Below are 14,419 nucleotides of genomic sequence, written 5' to 3'. Positions count from 1 at the left end.
TGACACAAATCTCGAAATCTATAGCTCGTACAACAGCTGCAACCAGAATAAAGTTCCAGGATGGAAAAAAAAAAAATAAAAACGCTTCATTTAATTACACGGGGAGGTCAGAATTATTCAAGACAGGGATCTCACAGTAAAACAAAGCTGCCTCTGAAAGCATCTGAATAGCTGCTTGTGGTACAAAGCCGCTGAGTTACCCGGTGACTCCTGCAGGCTGCTCTTTGCTCTGCACACCTGAAACACGCCACAAAGGGCCGGGAGTTGCAGGATAACCAAATACTCCCTAGGAAGCTTCGCTTGAAAAACACACCAGGTTTCGAGTGCAGACGGAGCAGCTACAAAAACAAGCCTCGTTCACATAACCTCATCTAGCCAGCCTCTCCTCGCCAGCACAGCTCAACCCCAAACACGGGAACGGCGAGGACCCAGCCTGAAAACAACAACTGCAGAGCTGGGGAGGCTGGCAGGCTGCTGTTTAGAGCTCCTTGGTGGCGTGCCTATCTCCATATCTAGCAAGGTTTCAATGCCTTCGCCCTGGGAGGCGAGAAGAAACTAAATATAGTCGCAGGAGCCAGCTACCAGCAAACAAACTGGCACGGCTTGCAGCTACCTGAGATCCATCCCTCTCGCAGCAGGCCGCTCCGATCGCCGCGATCCTTTCCCTTCTTTGGGGACAGCGTGCCCTAACGAGGCGCTCCCAGCCCTCACTTCCGTGGGTAATTGCACACACAAGCTTCAGGGTGAAGGTAACGCGCTGACACCCCCAGAACCCTTCTCTCTCTCCATGGGATCACCCCTTGCAGACCTTCCCCCTCCCCAAAGACCACTTGCAAACGGGAGGCAGCATCCTCCTTTCGCAGGGCAGGGCCTCTTACAGCAACTGCCTCTTAGCAGGGGAGCGCAGGCACCACGAGAGCAGCTGCTTTGTTTTAACCTCTGCCCTCTGAGGAGGGCCCAGAAAGGAAAAACCCTCTAGCTGCCGACAGGCTTTGTTGGTTTGTACGAGGCTGTATCGTGGTGGCGAGGCTTTTCACTACAGAAAAGGCCTCGGGGAGGGATGCTCTCCTCTTTTCTGAATGGCATCTTCGCCACTAACAGCCCACGGATGTGGTGTTTTCAGCAGCATCCCCGAAGACAGACCCCAATTTCAACTGGGCTTTGAGATTTGGCTTAAAGGCACGCATGCCTCCAACACAAATAATAAAAAAAAGGAGGTCAAAGAAGCCTCTTTTGAAAAAATAAATAGAGCAATAAAGCATTCTTTCAGATTAGCTTCGCAGAGGATAAATCACTGCACAAATACAACCATCTTATCTTGTTGGCAAACGGGAGGTTGCAGCGTCCAGCCTTACGGGAAATATGCTGCTTGGTCTGGAAGGCAAACGGACTTCTCATTGTCTAGAAAAATGCTGCTCTTTACTTTTTTACAAGATTTGTTTGTTTTTAAGAGCCATATGATCCCTGAGTGGTGCCAAGTGCGCTTTGCTTCCGGCCCCTCGACGCTTTCTTGCGTGCCTTGGGAGCTCCTAGCAACCTCGCAGCCGATCCCATCTTACCAGCAGGACGATTTGTTTAAAACAAGCTCTCAGCCACCCTCCTTCCACTTCCCAACAGGATGGGCAGCAGTAATTACGGGGCCCCTCCAACGCACGGAACAAGCCGCCGAAGCTGCGCTCTCCCAGCACTCGGGGGGAAAGCTTTCCTCAAGCCCTCCACTCCCGGCCTCTCCTTCGCCCTTTTAAAGTCAAGCACTGACACTAAAAGCACCCGGAGAGGCAGGCAGCCTCCGAACAGCTAATGGCTAGTTACAGAAACATCGCTGGCTGCGGGATCCGGCGGCAGCTCTGCCTGCTCGGGGTTTTTGGCACTGATTTATGACAAGTGCGCTCGCGCTTCCATTAGCCGCGGCTCTCTCGGTTGACCCCTCTGCTTGGAGAGGCAGGCTCGGCATTAAACTCCCATCAGCTCGCCGTGCCGCTGACCTCATCCCCAAAACGCGCGGCGATGTTTTACATCAGCCCGGGGCTGGTGCATTCCATTAATGCTCCCCTGGCTCGGGGAAAAACAGCTGCTCTGGTTACGCTGGTAGCAGCGCCGAGACCACTTAAGCATCACCTCTGCTCCCCGAGCCCGCAGCAGGAGGAGCGGCCGCGCACAAGCCAAGCCCTGGCCTTCCTAGCCCTCGGCACATCGAGCTGGCCCCGAGTTATTTGGGAGGGCAGGGGTCGCTTAAAGCAGTGGGATGGAGGAGAGGAGTTAGGAGGTAGCGGGGAAGGTGGTTTGATTAAGGCCAGGAGAAGGGCGAGCTCGAGCAAGGATTTGCGCCGACTCCGGCTGAAGATGCACAGGCTGAGTGGGGGATGAAGGGAGGAAGGATTAAAGCACAGCAGAAAGGAATTCAGGATTTTAACTCCAGCTGCTTTATGGATTCACGTGTTTAGGTAGAGATTCGATGGACACGGCTGATTGAGGCATGTCGGAGCTCCCACTTCGAGGGTGTCTCTCTGTGCCGCCTCCCCAAACCCATCCCAGCAGAGTTTTGGGTACCAAAGCGACCCACTGCCTGCCTCTGATGCTGGGGCACCTTCCCACAGCAAGGCAGAGCCCAATCCCTTCCTGAGCACAAAGCACAGCTCGTCCAAAACGACCCTCCAGCCCCAAAACACACCCCAACCACCAACTTACCCAGCACAGCCCCCCCAGCAGCCCCCCACTTCTCACCGGGAAGCCCTGACAGCTCTCAAATACCTCCTCACGTACTTACCAGCACCACGTGCCGGCCACTTATGACAAGTCTCCACCAGACCAAGCGGGAGCTGCTACATTTTCCCACAGATTTTGGACAGCCTCAAGCTCCGGAAGGACTCAAAGCTGTGCAAAACCCAAAACCGCTCACTGCTCCCCTTGGTCTGGCTCTCCAGGGCTTGGACCATGAGCTCGCACAGCACTTAGCACACAAGGACCACAAAACCTCTCACCGAGGTCTTAGGCACTAAAACCACTCTTCAAAAGCTCCTGCAAACTAACGTGAAGTCCACTGCAAAACAACCTTCCTCCCCCAGTTTTGTTTTAAAACCCTGCAGTGCTTTAAAAATGTCTTTTTTTTTTTTTTAAAAGACTGCTAAGGAAGGCTAGTTTGATTCGGGTTCTGGCTTCGCAGTTCAGTCAACTTAACCCCACTGATGCTGAACGTGATGGCAGGTATCAGGGTGGGAAGAGAAAAAAAATTCCTTGCTCTCAATCTTCTCTAATATCTTAGGGAAAAGTGACACAATTGGCAAGAACACCCCACTTTTCACCTCCTTCCCAGTGCCCAAGGTGGTGGCAGCTCTCACATCAGCCAATTCCACCACGAAGCTAAAACACTGATGGAAGAAAGGGATTTTTATCTAATCCTCTTTCAATGAAAGAGTAAAAATTAGTAGACGAGGAAGAGGCTGGCACTGAGTGAGATTGCTCCTTTCCAGCTCCTTAATTCACATGTTAGGGGACGACCATAGCTGGGAATTTCAATCTCTGGAGCAATTAAAGAAAATTAAATTCAGGGAATGAGGCCACATGCACTCAAAGCTTCATTAACCCTGTCACCTTTTAATTAAATACGTGCAGATGAAAATTTTGGGTAGAGAAAGCATTTGCTTTACTGACAATGCTTGATTTTTATGGCAAGTCAGTACTTACCTTTTAAAAAGAATACCGGGGTCGTAAACTTTAGACCTCTTCAGCTCCACAATGGCTTTATTAAAAACGTGGTTGAAATCAGTGCCCCTCATCAACTTGTACTTGAAGGGAGTGCCTGCCCTCCCGAAATACCCAAAGCTGCACTGGCAAAGCTCTGTTTTAGGCTCGCTTCAAGGTAGCTCCACCAACAGCACAGATAAAATACGAGCCAGGATTTAAAAGCCCTACACGTACGATCGTCAGTTAGGAAAATAAAGTTGGCCAGCCACATCAGGACAGAGTTTTGAGCCCACCGAGCACAGATTAGAGCAGGCAGTCTCTCTTTTAAATACTACTCATCCTTACAAAAGGCTCAGGCAGGCGCCGAAGCCTGGAGGATAATTTTTGTTGCAGGGACTGCACAAGTTGCTTCGATGCCTCCTGTGTTCTTCCAAAAGCAGCAGCACCCACACTCACAGCCAGAGCAGGCTGCCGTGTGCTGGATGCTGCAAGGATGTAGGAAAAGCTGCTTGCTGCTACCAGCAGCACAGGGAAGGAAGAAATGCACAGCTCCTTCCCTCCTCTCCAAGAGGCTGGTAAGGAGTTTGCCACCTTGAGTTAGCCACGGCCCCCAGGGACAAGCTCTCAGCCTCTCAGCAGCAGCTCGCTCGTATAGGCTTGGCAAGCAGCCTTACACAAACCTCCCATCCTGCAAGGGGAATGTGATGGTTCTGGGAAAGATTAGACTTCATTTTTTTTTTTTTTAAAAGGATCTTTTGGGGGAGAGGGACTTCATTCTTCTGCCAGCAGGCACAAAATGTTGTATTTGTGTTTTATTACTGACATACATTTAGCTGTTTTAACTACTTCAAAGGAGCGAGCAATGAAAGCATTAATTTAAGGAGATTGCTTCCTTTATGCTGTCACTTACCCTCCGAGACAACCCGTTTGGCAGTAAGTGGCACTCCCCTTTTCACTCTCACCCCTCGCTCAAGGAGCAAGCTATCACGACGGCACAACTGCTGGCAGCAATGCCTCCCGGGGATGCCAGGTTCCTACATGGATGCTGTGCCCAAGGGAGGGACACAGCCCAGCTCCACCAGCCAGGAACAGGACAGCCAGGCTGTTCCTCGTGTTTTCAACAGCTCAGTATTTGTGGGTTAATGGCTGCATCCCCCAAAAAACGTTCTCATTCTGATTGCACAGCAGCCATCTTCTCTTATAGAGCATGAGAGCTGTTTGCTGCTGCAGGATGCCCTTGGTGCTGCCAAGGACAACCTGAATGCCTGAATGCAGCGAGTGTGACAGGCAGGCTCCCGCTGAATGCAAACACAAACGCAGCCACTGATGCTTCCTCCCCCTCTGATACCGACAAGAGAAGGGGCTCCACACCACGCTACCAGCTACACGTGAATTTTGTGATGCTCAAAGCACGATCACAACACGTTTTACTCACTCCATCCCTCAGCTCCTGGAAATTACAGGTCCGTTTACACTCGTGTGTGTGCAAGCTGGTCACTGGCGTGCAGCAAGGGAGCAAGGTCACAGGTTTCCAACTCAAACCTGCTCATCGAAGAGTTCTGCTCTGCAGTTTTGAGACTGTCGTACTGTGATGACAACATTTCCTGACCCAGTTTCTATCTCGCTCCTCTGCTACAAGTAGTAATTAGTAATGTCAGTGTTCTGGCTGGATTGCGAGAGCCCCATTAATAATGCAGGAGTAGTAACAGAGAGAGCAGAAGAAAAGAGGCTTGAAGGTTAAAAGCAGGACAGGAATGCATTTTGGGGGGCACTGGGAGGGGAGGGAGGAGGAAGAGAAGAAGTGCTGGCCTACTGAGATTATCAACTGTGTTCTTCAAAACACATCGTGCCTTTCAGGTGGAAATGGTGGGTGAGTCAGTCCTGCCTAATTAGCAGATGATATGCAAATGCCGAATGACACACAGAGGAGATTTTTACTAAAAAAGAAGAAAACTTGTTTCACCTTCCCTTTCCCCTGTAAAGTTGCTGCCTCACCACTTTACGCCCGTGTTTCTCCATTACTAATGTCTCAGAGGTCAATGCTACCAACACTTGACGCACTCTGAAGGTTCATCTCTCCAGGGGATCTTCTGAAGAGACCAGCCCGTGCCTGCCCATCCGCTGCCAAACATTTAAGGCTGATTATAGCAATACTCACGGTGTACCTTAACCTGTGCCTCTGCTGAAGCTTTTTATTACGTGTACTCTGGACCTACAACAGGGGCTGGATTGCAGTAGGCAGCCCAGCATCTCACTGACCATGGAAGGGCAACCTGTCTCCTGCATGCCAGGCAGGCAGCTCGTTTGGGCTGACCGTGGTTCGATGCAGAGCAGCGTTCCTTTACCAAAGGGCCCTGCAACTTGTAGTTTTCACGACGCAGCAGCTAACTTGTGAAGGCCACGCAGCACAGCAGAGCAGTCGTGCTCCTTCTCCCCCAGTGGTTGGCATTTTAAGGGTCCTAAATGGTGCCAGGCCTCTCGCTAGTGGTAATGAGAGGAAACACATGCTCCTTCCATTAGCTAAGGCTGGGTTTGCATCGTTGTCATCTCCCCCTGACAGCATGTATTGCAAATACATCAACTTATCAGTTATTATTTAACTATTTTATATTCAGCACATACAGCTCCCTCTGTCAGTAAGAGAACTAATCCAAAGTCCTCCAGCATTAACAGCTCAAATGACTACTCAGGAGGGATAAAAGGCCAGTTAGGGTTATTGAAAGCTCATGAAAGGGTGGCAAAGAAGGAAAAGGCTGGAAAGATCACCTTCAGCATTGCATGGCTTTTTGAAAGACACCATTCAAGTATCGCTTCCTCTGCACGGAGGAAGTGAGAAGAGCAGGAGGTTCTCCAACACAAACAGCTTCCCCTCCACGACAATGATAGAAAAGGACGAGTGTTTTCTTTAAAAAGAAAAAAAAAAAAAAAAGGAAAGCAGGCCAGCCCCAAGCACACTGTGACCAAATTAGGCAACAAACTCAACTGACAACCTCCAAAATGGACATCGGCTGCAGCAGCCTTGTGTTAGCCCAGGAAGTCTGGTGACTGTGTCATCTGCTGCAATCTGTTTATGTGCAAACAGAAAGGAGAAGCAAAAACACCTCCCTGAGCTGCATACCCCAGGTTGAGCCACCCTGGTGGTGCTCTGGCCCAAAAGGAAGAGGCAGGCATCAGCTGCCCTGCCACAAAACTATCCGAAACCTTCGCCGCTGACTCATGGCCTCCAAAGATAACTCTGGAAGCAGCCAGGTACACGACGAGGTGTGTTGCAGAAGCAGCCTTTTTTTTTTTTTTTTTTTTTTGCTGCTGTTGGGTTTTTAGTTTTCAGTTTTAAGTGGTTAGCTGCGGCAGATGAAGCTGAGGTTAGAGATCAGTGATTACTATGAGAGGAATGTGAGGGGGAGGAAAGAGAGAGGGAAGATGTAGCTTCTTGAATAAGGTCAGAACAATGTTTTTCAATTGGCTTGGGAACAGCCTTTTTCCATCCTCTCCAAGCTCCATTTCCACTGCAGCAGCAAAACCTTAACCCTGCTCAGATGCCCTGCGAATACAAGTAGCACTTGGCAGAGTTTTAACCCTAAATTCACCCCGACTTCTGCATCGAGTCCTGGGGAGGGTACCTGGACTGAGCTCCCACCTCCGTCCCAGGGAGCTCGGCACCACCGTTACCTGTTGTGAGGACAGGCCCGAGCAGCAGAGGCCGAGTTACTTCACTGTCCAAAAATGAACCCGAGCAATCTGAGCACCCTGGTCCATGCAGAGGTTTTAGGTTTTCTCCCTGGTGTTAGAGTGATCGTGTTAAGCTGCTCCCTCTCTTGTTTCCCACAAGAAATGGACTAACACCACCGCTCCCTTCCTCTTTCAAGTAAACCTAGGAGGAAAAGGCAAGGTTTGAAGCAAATCTCAGACTGCAGCAGGGCCTCTGCTCTATCCAGAGCAACGACAGCCTGCAGGGTGCCACCCTCAAGGCACGCCTGCCCTGCGTACTCTTACCTGACTCCTCTTGGAGTCCATCAACTGACCTCCAAGGACACTGCCACCTTGCCTGCGCTGACCATCACAGCCCTCACGGCTCTTTTTCACCTAAATTTTATCAGGTTGGGCCCTTGGAGAGAGGGTGAGAAGACTGCTGGGTGCTGGGCACACAGCTGAGGCCCAAGTTTTCGTCCTGCACGAAGCACCCAGCTTCTTACCTCCGAACCTTTCCTTGGCAAAGGACAGAGCTGCGAAGGGAGGGCAGCTCACGGACCTGGCAGAGAGGTGCTCACTGGTCGGTGACCAGGAGAAGAATCGCCTTTCCACCGAGTGGATATTGCTATATAAGGCAGAAGCCAAGGACAGGAGCAAGCTTTGTTGCTTGAAATTGCACTGACTTACACGGTCTATTTTTAAAGAGACTAGTTTGAGTTCTTGCTTTCAGCAACTTTTTTTTCTTCTCCTTTCAGAGACAGATACCCCATTTAAGCTGACCTCTTTCCTCAGGTCCATTTCCAAGCTGGGCTTCACCCTCTCCTCCTCCGTCAGTCTCATTTATCAAACGAAGCGTTTCCACAGAAAGCATAAACGGGCTTGACCTTGTGCAGCAGCACCTGAGCTCCCACTGATGGAGCCTCTCCAGCCCCCCACAGCCAAGAAGCCAGCCTGCTGCTACCCTCCTTCCAGGTGAGGAATTGTCCTGACACCTCCAGCCTGTTCCTACGGGTCCCCAGGAGGGATGGCAGGCGTACACACAAGGCAAGGAGCGATTTCAGGCTGATTATTATGGCATTAGGAGCAAGCCATCGATGGCATCAGTCAATTTTTGTAGCTGTTCCTGGCCCAGACCAAGCACGCACCAAAAAGCAAGCTGTGGGAGCTGCCCTGGGTGGCAAGGGGGACAATTCACTCCTGGTCACTACTTCTTGGGGCTCCCTTTCGGCCAGGGAGCAAGCTGCCAGCACAGCAAGCAGGCACGCACCGTGCACCTGGGGAGCGAGGAGAGCCCCTGGCACATGGCTATCCCCTGTTTTCCCCTACAGCTCCCCTAAAAGGTAAGTGAACCACCCAGCACAAGGCCCGGGATGAGGAGATCTCCTGACTCTCAGCACTCCCCGTGCAACTTTGACCCCACACGCCCCACGGGGACGAGCACGTGGGGTAGCACGCGCGCGCTCTTCCTGCTCGGGACTGTACTTTTAAGGCTTTGCAGCAGCGGGAGCAGCCCTCCTGTTATCTGTCTTCCTTTAGGACTTGGCAAGAAAACGCCAAACGGGGCGTTATCTGCCTCTTACGATCACCTCCACCCCACCTTCGGCCTCGGTCCCTCCCCTCCAGCCCATCCCTTTGGGAAGAGGCAGGGAAATGAGCAGTGCTCCTGCCGCAGCGCTGCGGGCGATAGCATCGCCGCTCGCCCTGCTCGCCGGCTGCGGCGCTGAGCCCCGCCGCTGCAGACGAGTTTCAGTGGCCTTTTATGGAAGAAAAATGAATCGCCTGCCCAGCCACGAGCGCCTCAGCGCCGAGATGACAGACGGAAACTTGCCATTTGTTGTGGTTTTGGCAGGACGAGAAGAGGGGAGTGCGTTCCCATGCGCGGCGCTCGTTTAAAAAGGGCGCAGCGAAGGCACCGAGCTGGGGGAGAAAGCTCGCAGCTCCAGAGCTGCAGATTTCTTCCTGCAGAGCTGAGGAGGAAGGTGGCAGGGACCTGAAAAGACAGTTTAGACCCTTCTGCTGGGCAAGATAAGGGGGTGACAGGCTCCCAGGCAAAAGCATACGCAGGCACGAGTGCTCCCTTCCCAAGCCCCAGCAGTAAGACAAGTAGCAGCACCACATCTCTCTTCCCTCCTCATCCCAACAAATTCTGCTAAACCACACTCGCACAGACACAGAAGGATGGGAACTTAAACATAGGAGCTGGGCCTTGAGGTCACTGCCAACAGAAAGAAAGGACGGGGGTTTGCCATAAGCAAATGCCCCTGCCGGCTCTGCTCTCCGCTGAAGCTGCGGGGCTAAGTCGCAAGTAACAACGAAACCCAAATAACCAGGCTCAAGGCAAAGCACACAGAGAACAGCGATAAGAATGTCTGAACAGAGAACGAGACAGGACCACGGGACCTTCAAAATGTTTGCACTGCTGTCAGGAAGCTGAACGAGACAGCAGACTTCAGCAGCTGGGAAAACATGTTGCAAAATGAGGAGAATTAAGTAATTCTCCATATGCACATCCTACATTTTGGACAAGCTCAGTTTCTCCAACCAGAGGGATTTTTTTTTTTTTCCCCCCATGTTGCACACGCACCCAGTGACAAATCGTGATAGTGCCTGAGCCTAAAACCACAGCGTGTTTGGAGCTGGGCAGGGCAGCAAGAGCCCAGCCTCTAGCACATAAGTAATCGCGCTGTGGTATGTGCTGGATGACATCCCTGGAAGGATATGTCACCCCCAGCACATCCCCAGCTGCCGGGGACTCGATTACACAAACATTTCCCTTGCACCCTATAAAACACTCCGAACTGGCTCAGAGGTGGCTGGGGCTGCCTCCTTATCTCCTCCCCCGAGCGAGGCAGAGCTGCGTGCCCCAGTCCCGCACCAGGTTTGGAGATCGCAGGCCCTGCAGCACGCCCCAAAAGCTGCTCCTGCAGCTTTCCATCTGCAGTTTTTTCTACCACGATTTCGTGTTTCAGCCAGGAAGGCCACCCTGGCATCCAAGCTGTTGCAAACCACGCACCATGGCTTATTAGCACAGGCAGTGGATGCAGTGTTAGCACCCCGCTAGGAAAAGCCGTGTTCAGGCATCGCTCTCTAGGCAGAGCTCTGTACAAGCTCCAACCTGTCTTGCTTCCAACAGAAAATGAAGGGTAAAAGCAGCTGGGTGCATCTGTTCCTAGCAAGCACCTTGAAATCAATCCTGCAGGGTATTAGCAGCTTCGGAACAAGTCCCCTCTTACCACCATGCCTTAGTGCTGCAAATGAGAAGCGCACACGAGGACTGCTGCGGCCAGAGCCCATCCTGAAGACAAAGAGGCAAGGCATGGAGTTTATCCACCTGACACAGGCTCATCAGCTCCTTTTTCCAGCACAGTTCAGACCCCCAGCAGGCAAACTCGTTCCCTAAACCCAGCCTCGTTAGCAGATGCACCAAGGAGGACTGAGAACAGGGGTGGCAGCTGCCCGGTCCGAGGGCGATGCAATTTAGCACCACGCAGCCACACGTAACCACTCTTTCACATCCCACCTGCACTGAAGCAGCTGACTCAAAGGAACAGAAATCCTAAGGCATAAAAAGGATGAAAAGGGGTTTTAAGGAAAAGAGCTGGAAATGCAAGTCCCTGCAACCTGGCTGCAGGTTCCTGCCGGGGGATGAAGCGACTGGTGTGGGTTTGGAGCTCTCCTCGCCCGGAGGGACAGCGCTGCTCCATGCATGCAGGATTTCCATGGCAACAGCAGCTTTCACCTCCCCATCTCCTGGCTGGCTGAAAGCCCTGCAGTGCTTTGTGCTGAGACTGCAAAGAGGGGAGGCTGGCACCCCCCCAGCCGCATCGGATAGCGGTGGCGAGCAGCCTGGGAACAAAAGGCTTCCCCGAACAATATGGGATGTTGGGAGGAGGGAGGCAGAGCGGAAAGAAAGGACTTCCTTTGCTCTGCTTCCCCCAGCATGCAAAAAGTGCAAGCCCAGTGCTTAAGAAGCCAAGGAGCAACATGTGTCTGCTGTAGTGCTCCCAGAATCGCTCTGTGGGAACGCGGGGAGGAGAAACACGCCCCAGGAGGGATGAGAAATTCACCTCGCACAGGGCAAGACGGAGGCTGACCGAGCTGGGCAGCAAACCTGCCTGCTGCTGGCAGCCTGGCTGAGTGCCTGAAGGCCTCCTGGGAACATGCTGTGAGCAGCTCGGTGCAGAGCAAAGCCTCGAAGCTCCAACAGGTCTCCAACAGGTCTCATGGCAGGCTGCTGAGCGAACGCTGACTCCATCCCACATCAGCTCAGACTGCAAATACCCAGGGGAACGCATTCAGGGGGTAGCTGGAGCAATTCTTCCTGACTAATTAAGCTCTTCCTCCACCCTGCAGTTGGTGATGTTAAGATTCAAGCCCTGGTCACCTCACTGGAGCCACGCCGGGTGTGTTTAGTCGGTCACAGGCAGCCTCTGCAGCTCTGCCCATTGCTGGGGTTACAGCCAGCCACGCTCTGGTCCCTGCAAGGTGCAAAGGACTGGAACTACAGCAGACCATAGGTGAGATGCATAGGGAGTAACCTGGGTACGTCTAGAGATGATCTACTGAGCCCAACACACATCCACAGCCAAAAAATGAAGGCTTCCAACTGGTTTCCATCACTTATTTTACAGTATGGCCGTATCTGGTTCAAATATGAATCAAACTCTCTGCAAGATTTGAAGGAAAGGCAGAGTATGAACATGAACCCTGTAAGCAAGACAAAGGAGCAAGGTGATGGAGCACAGAAACACAGGACCACCATCTGCTGCTCCTCTCAACGCCCCTTAGGAGCCTCGAGGCTTCAAGACCGGCACATTTTGACCTTTCACTTTCTATACTTCCCCTCGCTTTAGGTTCAGCTGTGCAAGCACAGTCCTTCCAACCAGAGAGGGACTCCTTCCAGGATCAGTCATCACCACCACAGCCTGCCAGAGGCACTGCTAGCAAAGCCAGCGCATCCTCTCCAACCTCTGTAGTGCTCCCATTGAGGAAAGGCTAATCCAGTCCTTTCCTCCCTCAGGGCAACAGTTTCCTGAAAGCAAGAGCATTAACTGAAATTCTTCGTTCTGGGAAGAGACAAGATAGCAGGGAATAAGAAGGACTGCAGGGGCTGCCATGAGACACCACCACATCCTGCTATCCCAATTCTTCATCCTCGCTTTCGAATCCTCAACCCGTTCAGACTTCTAAGAAGAGCACTGAGCTACTCAGCAGATTTTCAGCTAATGAATCAACACAAGCTGTCCAGGAAACCAGAAATCCAGCCCACTGGAATGCTGCAACCCCAGGGAAGGGGGAACAGACAGAACGCTAGGAAGGAAATGAAACAGCAAACCAGAAGGAAAGGAACACATCAGCACTGACCTCTCTTATCAGTTACTGTACCACATTACACGATTTAGGAAAAAGACTTCCATTCTTTTTGCATACTGAAACATTCATGTTTTTCCGAGCCTGAGTTTTGTTCGGTGGTGCTGACATATGTGCATTTCGAAAACAGCTTGGGTTTTGCACAAACAGATTAAGAAAAAAAAATGATTTAACACATGAATCAACAGTGCCACCTAGTGACTAGCAGAGCTCCTTGCTCCTCAAGTCTGGATGACCACAATTGGATTTCTTACCCAAATGCTAGAGAGGGATGTTAGCAAAACATTATCTGGATATCCGAGACCTAAAATGTGTGTCTTTAAGCAGCTCCCCCCCCCATATGCTAATTTTTCACTAAGAAATGGAAAGTTCACTGCTGGCAACTTCACTTTCTGCACACCAAAGATTTGGACTGTCTGTTACTTTCTCAGTAAGGCCAATGGTGGAATCACTGATGAGAAGAACCCAAAGCTTCATCACCTACAAGCATACAGTTAATGCACTCGAGAGGAATTTCTGTGATGAGCAGAAATCTCTGCTGGTGGACAGGCAGCTCTCAATACTGCAGGAGAATTCATCGCTGTGGCTACAGTTACGCAAGATGCCTCCCAGCTCCAGCTCTTAATGCTGATACTGTGTTGGCCTCAGCTCGCTGGCACCAGATGTGAGTAAGGCTCTGCATATATTAAGGAAACTGAGAAAACACATTTCTACATTTCTGTTTTCCCCCAGAACAGAATGTGCAGAAGTAGCAGCAGCAGCGAGTTTCCCCCAGTCTGTACCCCCACTCGACCTGGTGATTGTTCTGTTATGGCTAATAGCAGCTTTTGATAGAAGCACAAAAAAAATCTGCCCTTTGAATGGATGCATTCAACTAAGTTTTTGTCCCTTCCAACCAAAACCGTATTCAAATGATGGCATAAAACAAAAATGTAAGATGCTAAGGACAGTACACAGGGTTGTTTCAGGTCATTCACCAGAATTTTCATTATTTCATTACACAAAGGATTACAATTGGACTTTATGCTCATTCCCTGTTCACCTAAAAAGTTCTGTATATGCGTGACAGCTCCCTAGGGCTTTTTTTAGACACTTTTTTCGTATCTTCCAAGTCTGCTACATGAAAGGGATACTGTTGTCTGCATCAACAGTGCCCTGAAATACAAGTCACCAGCTACACAGTTTTATAGAACATCAACAGATCCAGCAAAATACCTGTATCACTGTCCCATGCAGTCGCTTTAGATCCTCATTCATCTGGTACCAAGGAAGCACGAGCTGTGTTCCAGCCCTGCTGCCTAACACTCTAGAAGAGACCAAGGGGCAAGTGCCACCCCATTACCTTTCTGCAGCGAGGATTAGGACAGCTGAACCGCTTCACGTCGTTGTCCAGGAGAGCTGGGAAGTTACAGAACGGACACCTGCAGCCCAAAAGAAGGTGCTGTTCATGCATAATGCCAAACAAATCTCCACTGGAAGTGGATTTAGTCAAACAGCTATGTGGTTGCTAAGAAAGATGCCAACCAAACGTCTGCCGCCAGGATGTGCTGACTGCTGTCTTTTTGCTCATTTTTCTTCGATCACTTCCCTGTTTGCAATCAAAATATTATATGCTCAGCACTACTTTAGACCATGTAATTTAGAGGATCAGCACAGAGCTAGCAAGCAAGTCTTG

General features: G+C 51.1%; 1 protein-coding gene across 2 annotated transcripts in view; it reads right to left on the bottom strand.

Moving 5' to 3' along the window:
- The window catches only part of RNF216 (ring finger protein 216), a 72,937-nt gene that overhangs the window by 33,831 nt on the left and 24,687 nt on the right, over nucleotides 1–14,419 (bottom strand). For both annotated transcript variants that reach the window (XM_084536450.1, XM_084536451.1), the window contains exon 13: nucleotides 14,087–14,165. In XM_084536450.1, coding sequence (XP_084392576.1) covers nucleotides 14,087–14,165 — 79 coding nt within the window. The remainder of the gene's footprint in view (nucleotides 1–14,086; nucleotides 14,166–14,419) is intronic.

Source organism: Aythya ferina (genome assembly GCF_964211825.1).
Source record: "Aythya ferina genome assembly, chromosome: 15".
Lineage (NCBI taxonomy): Eukaryota > Metazoa > Chordata > Aves > Anseriformes > Anatidae > Aythya > Aythya ferina.
Note: the sequence above shows the minus strand (reverse complement) of the source record. Positions and strands in the feature narration are given on the sequence as shown.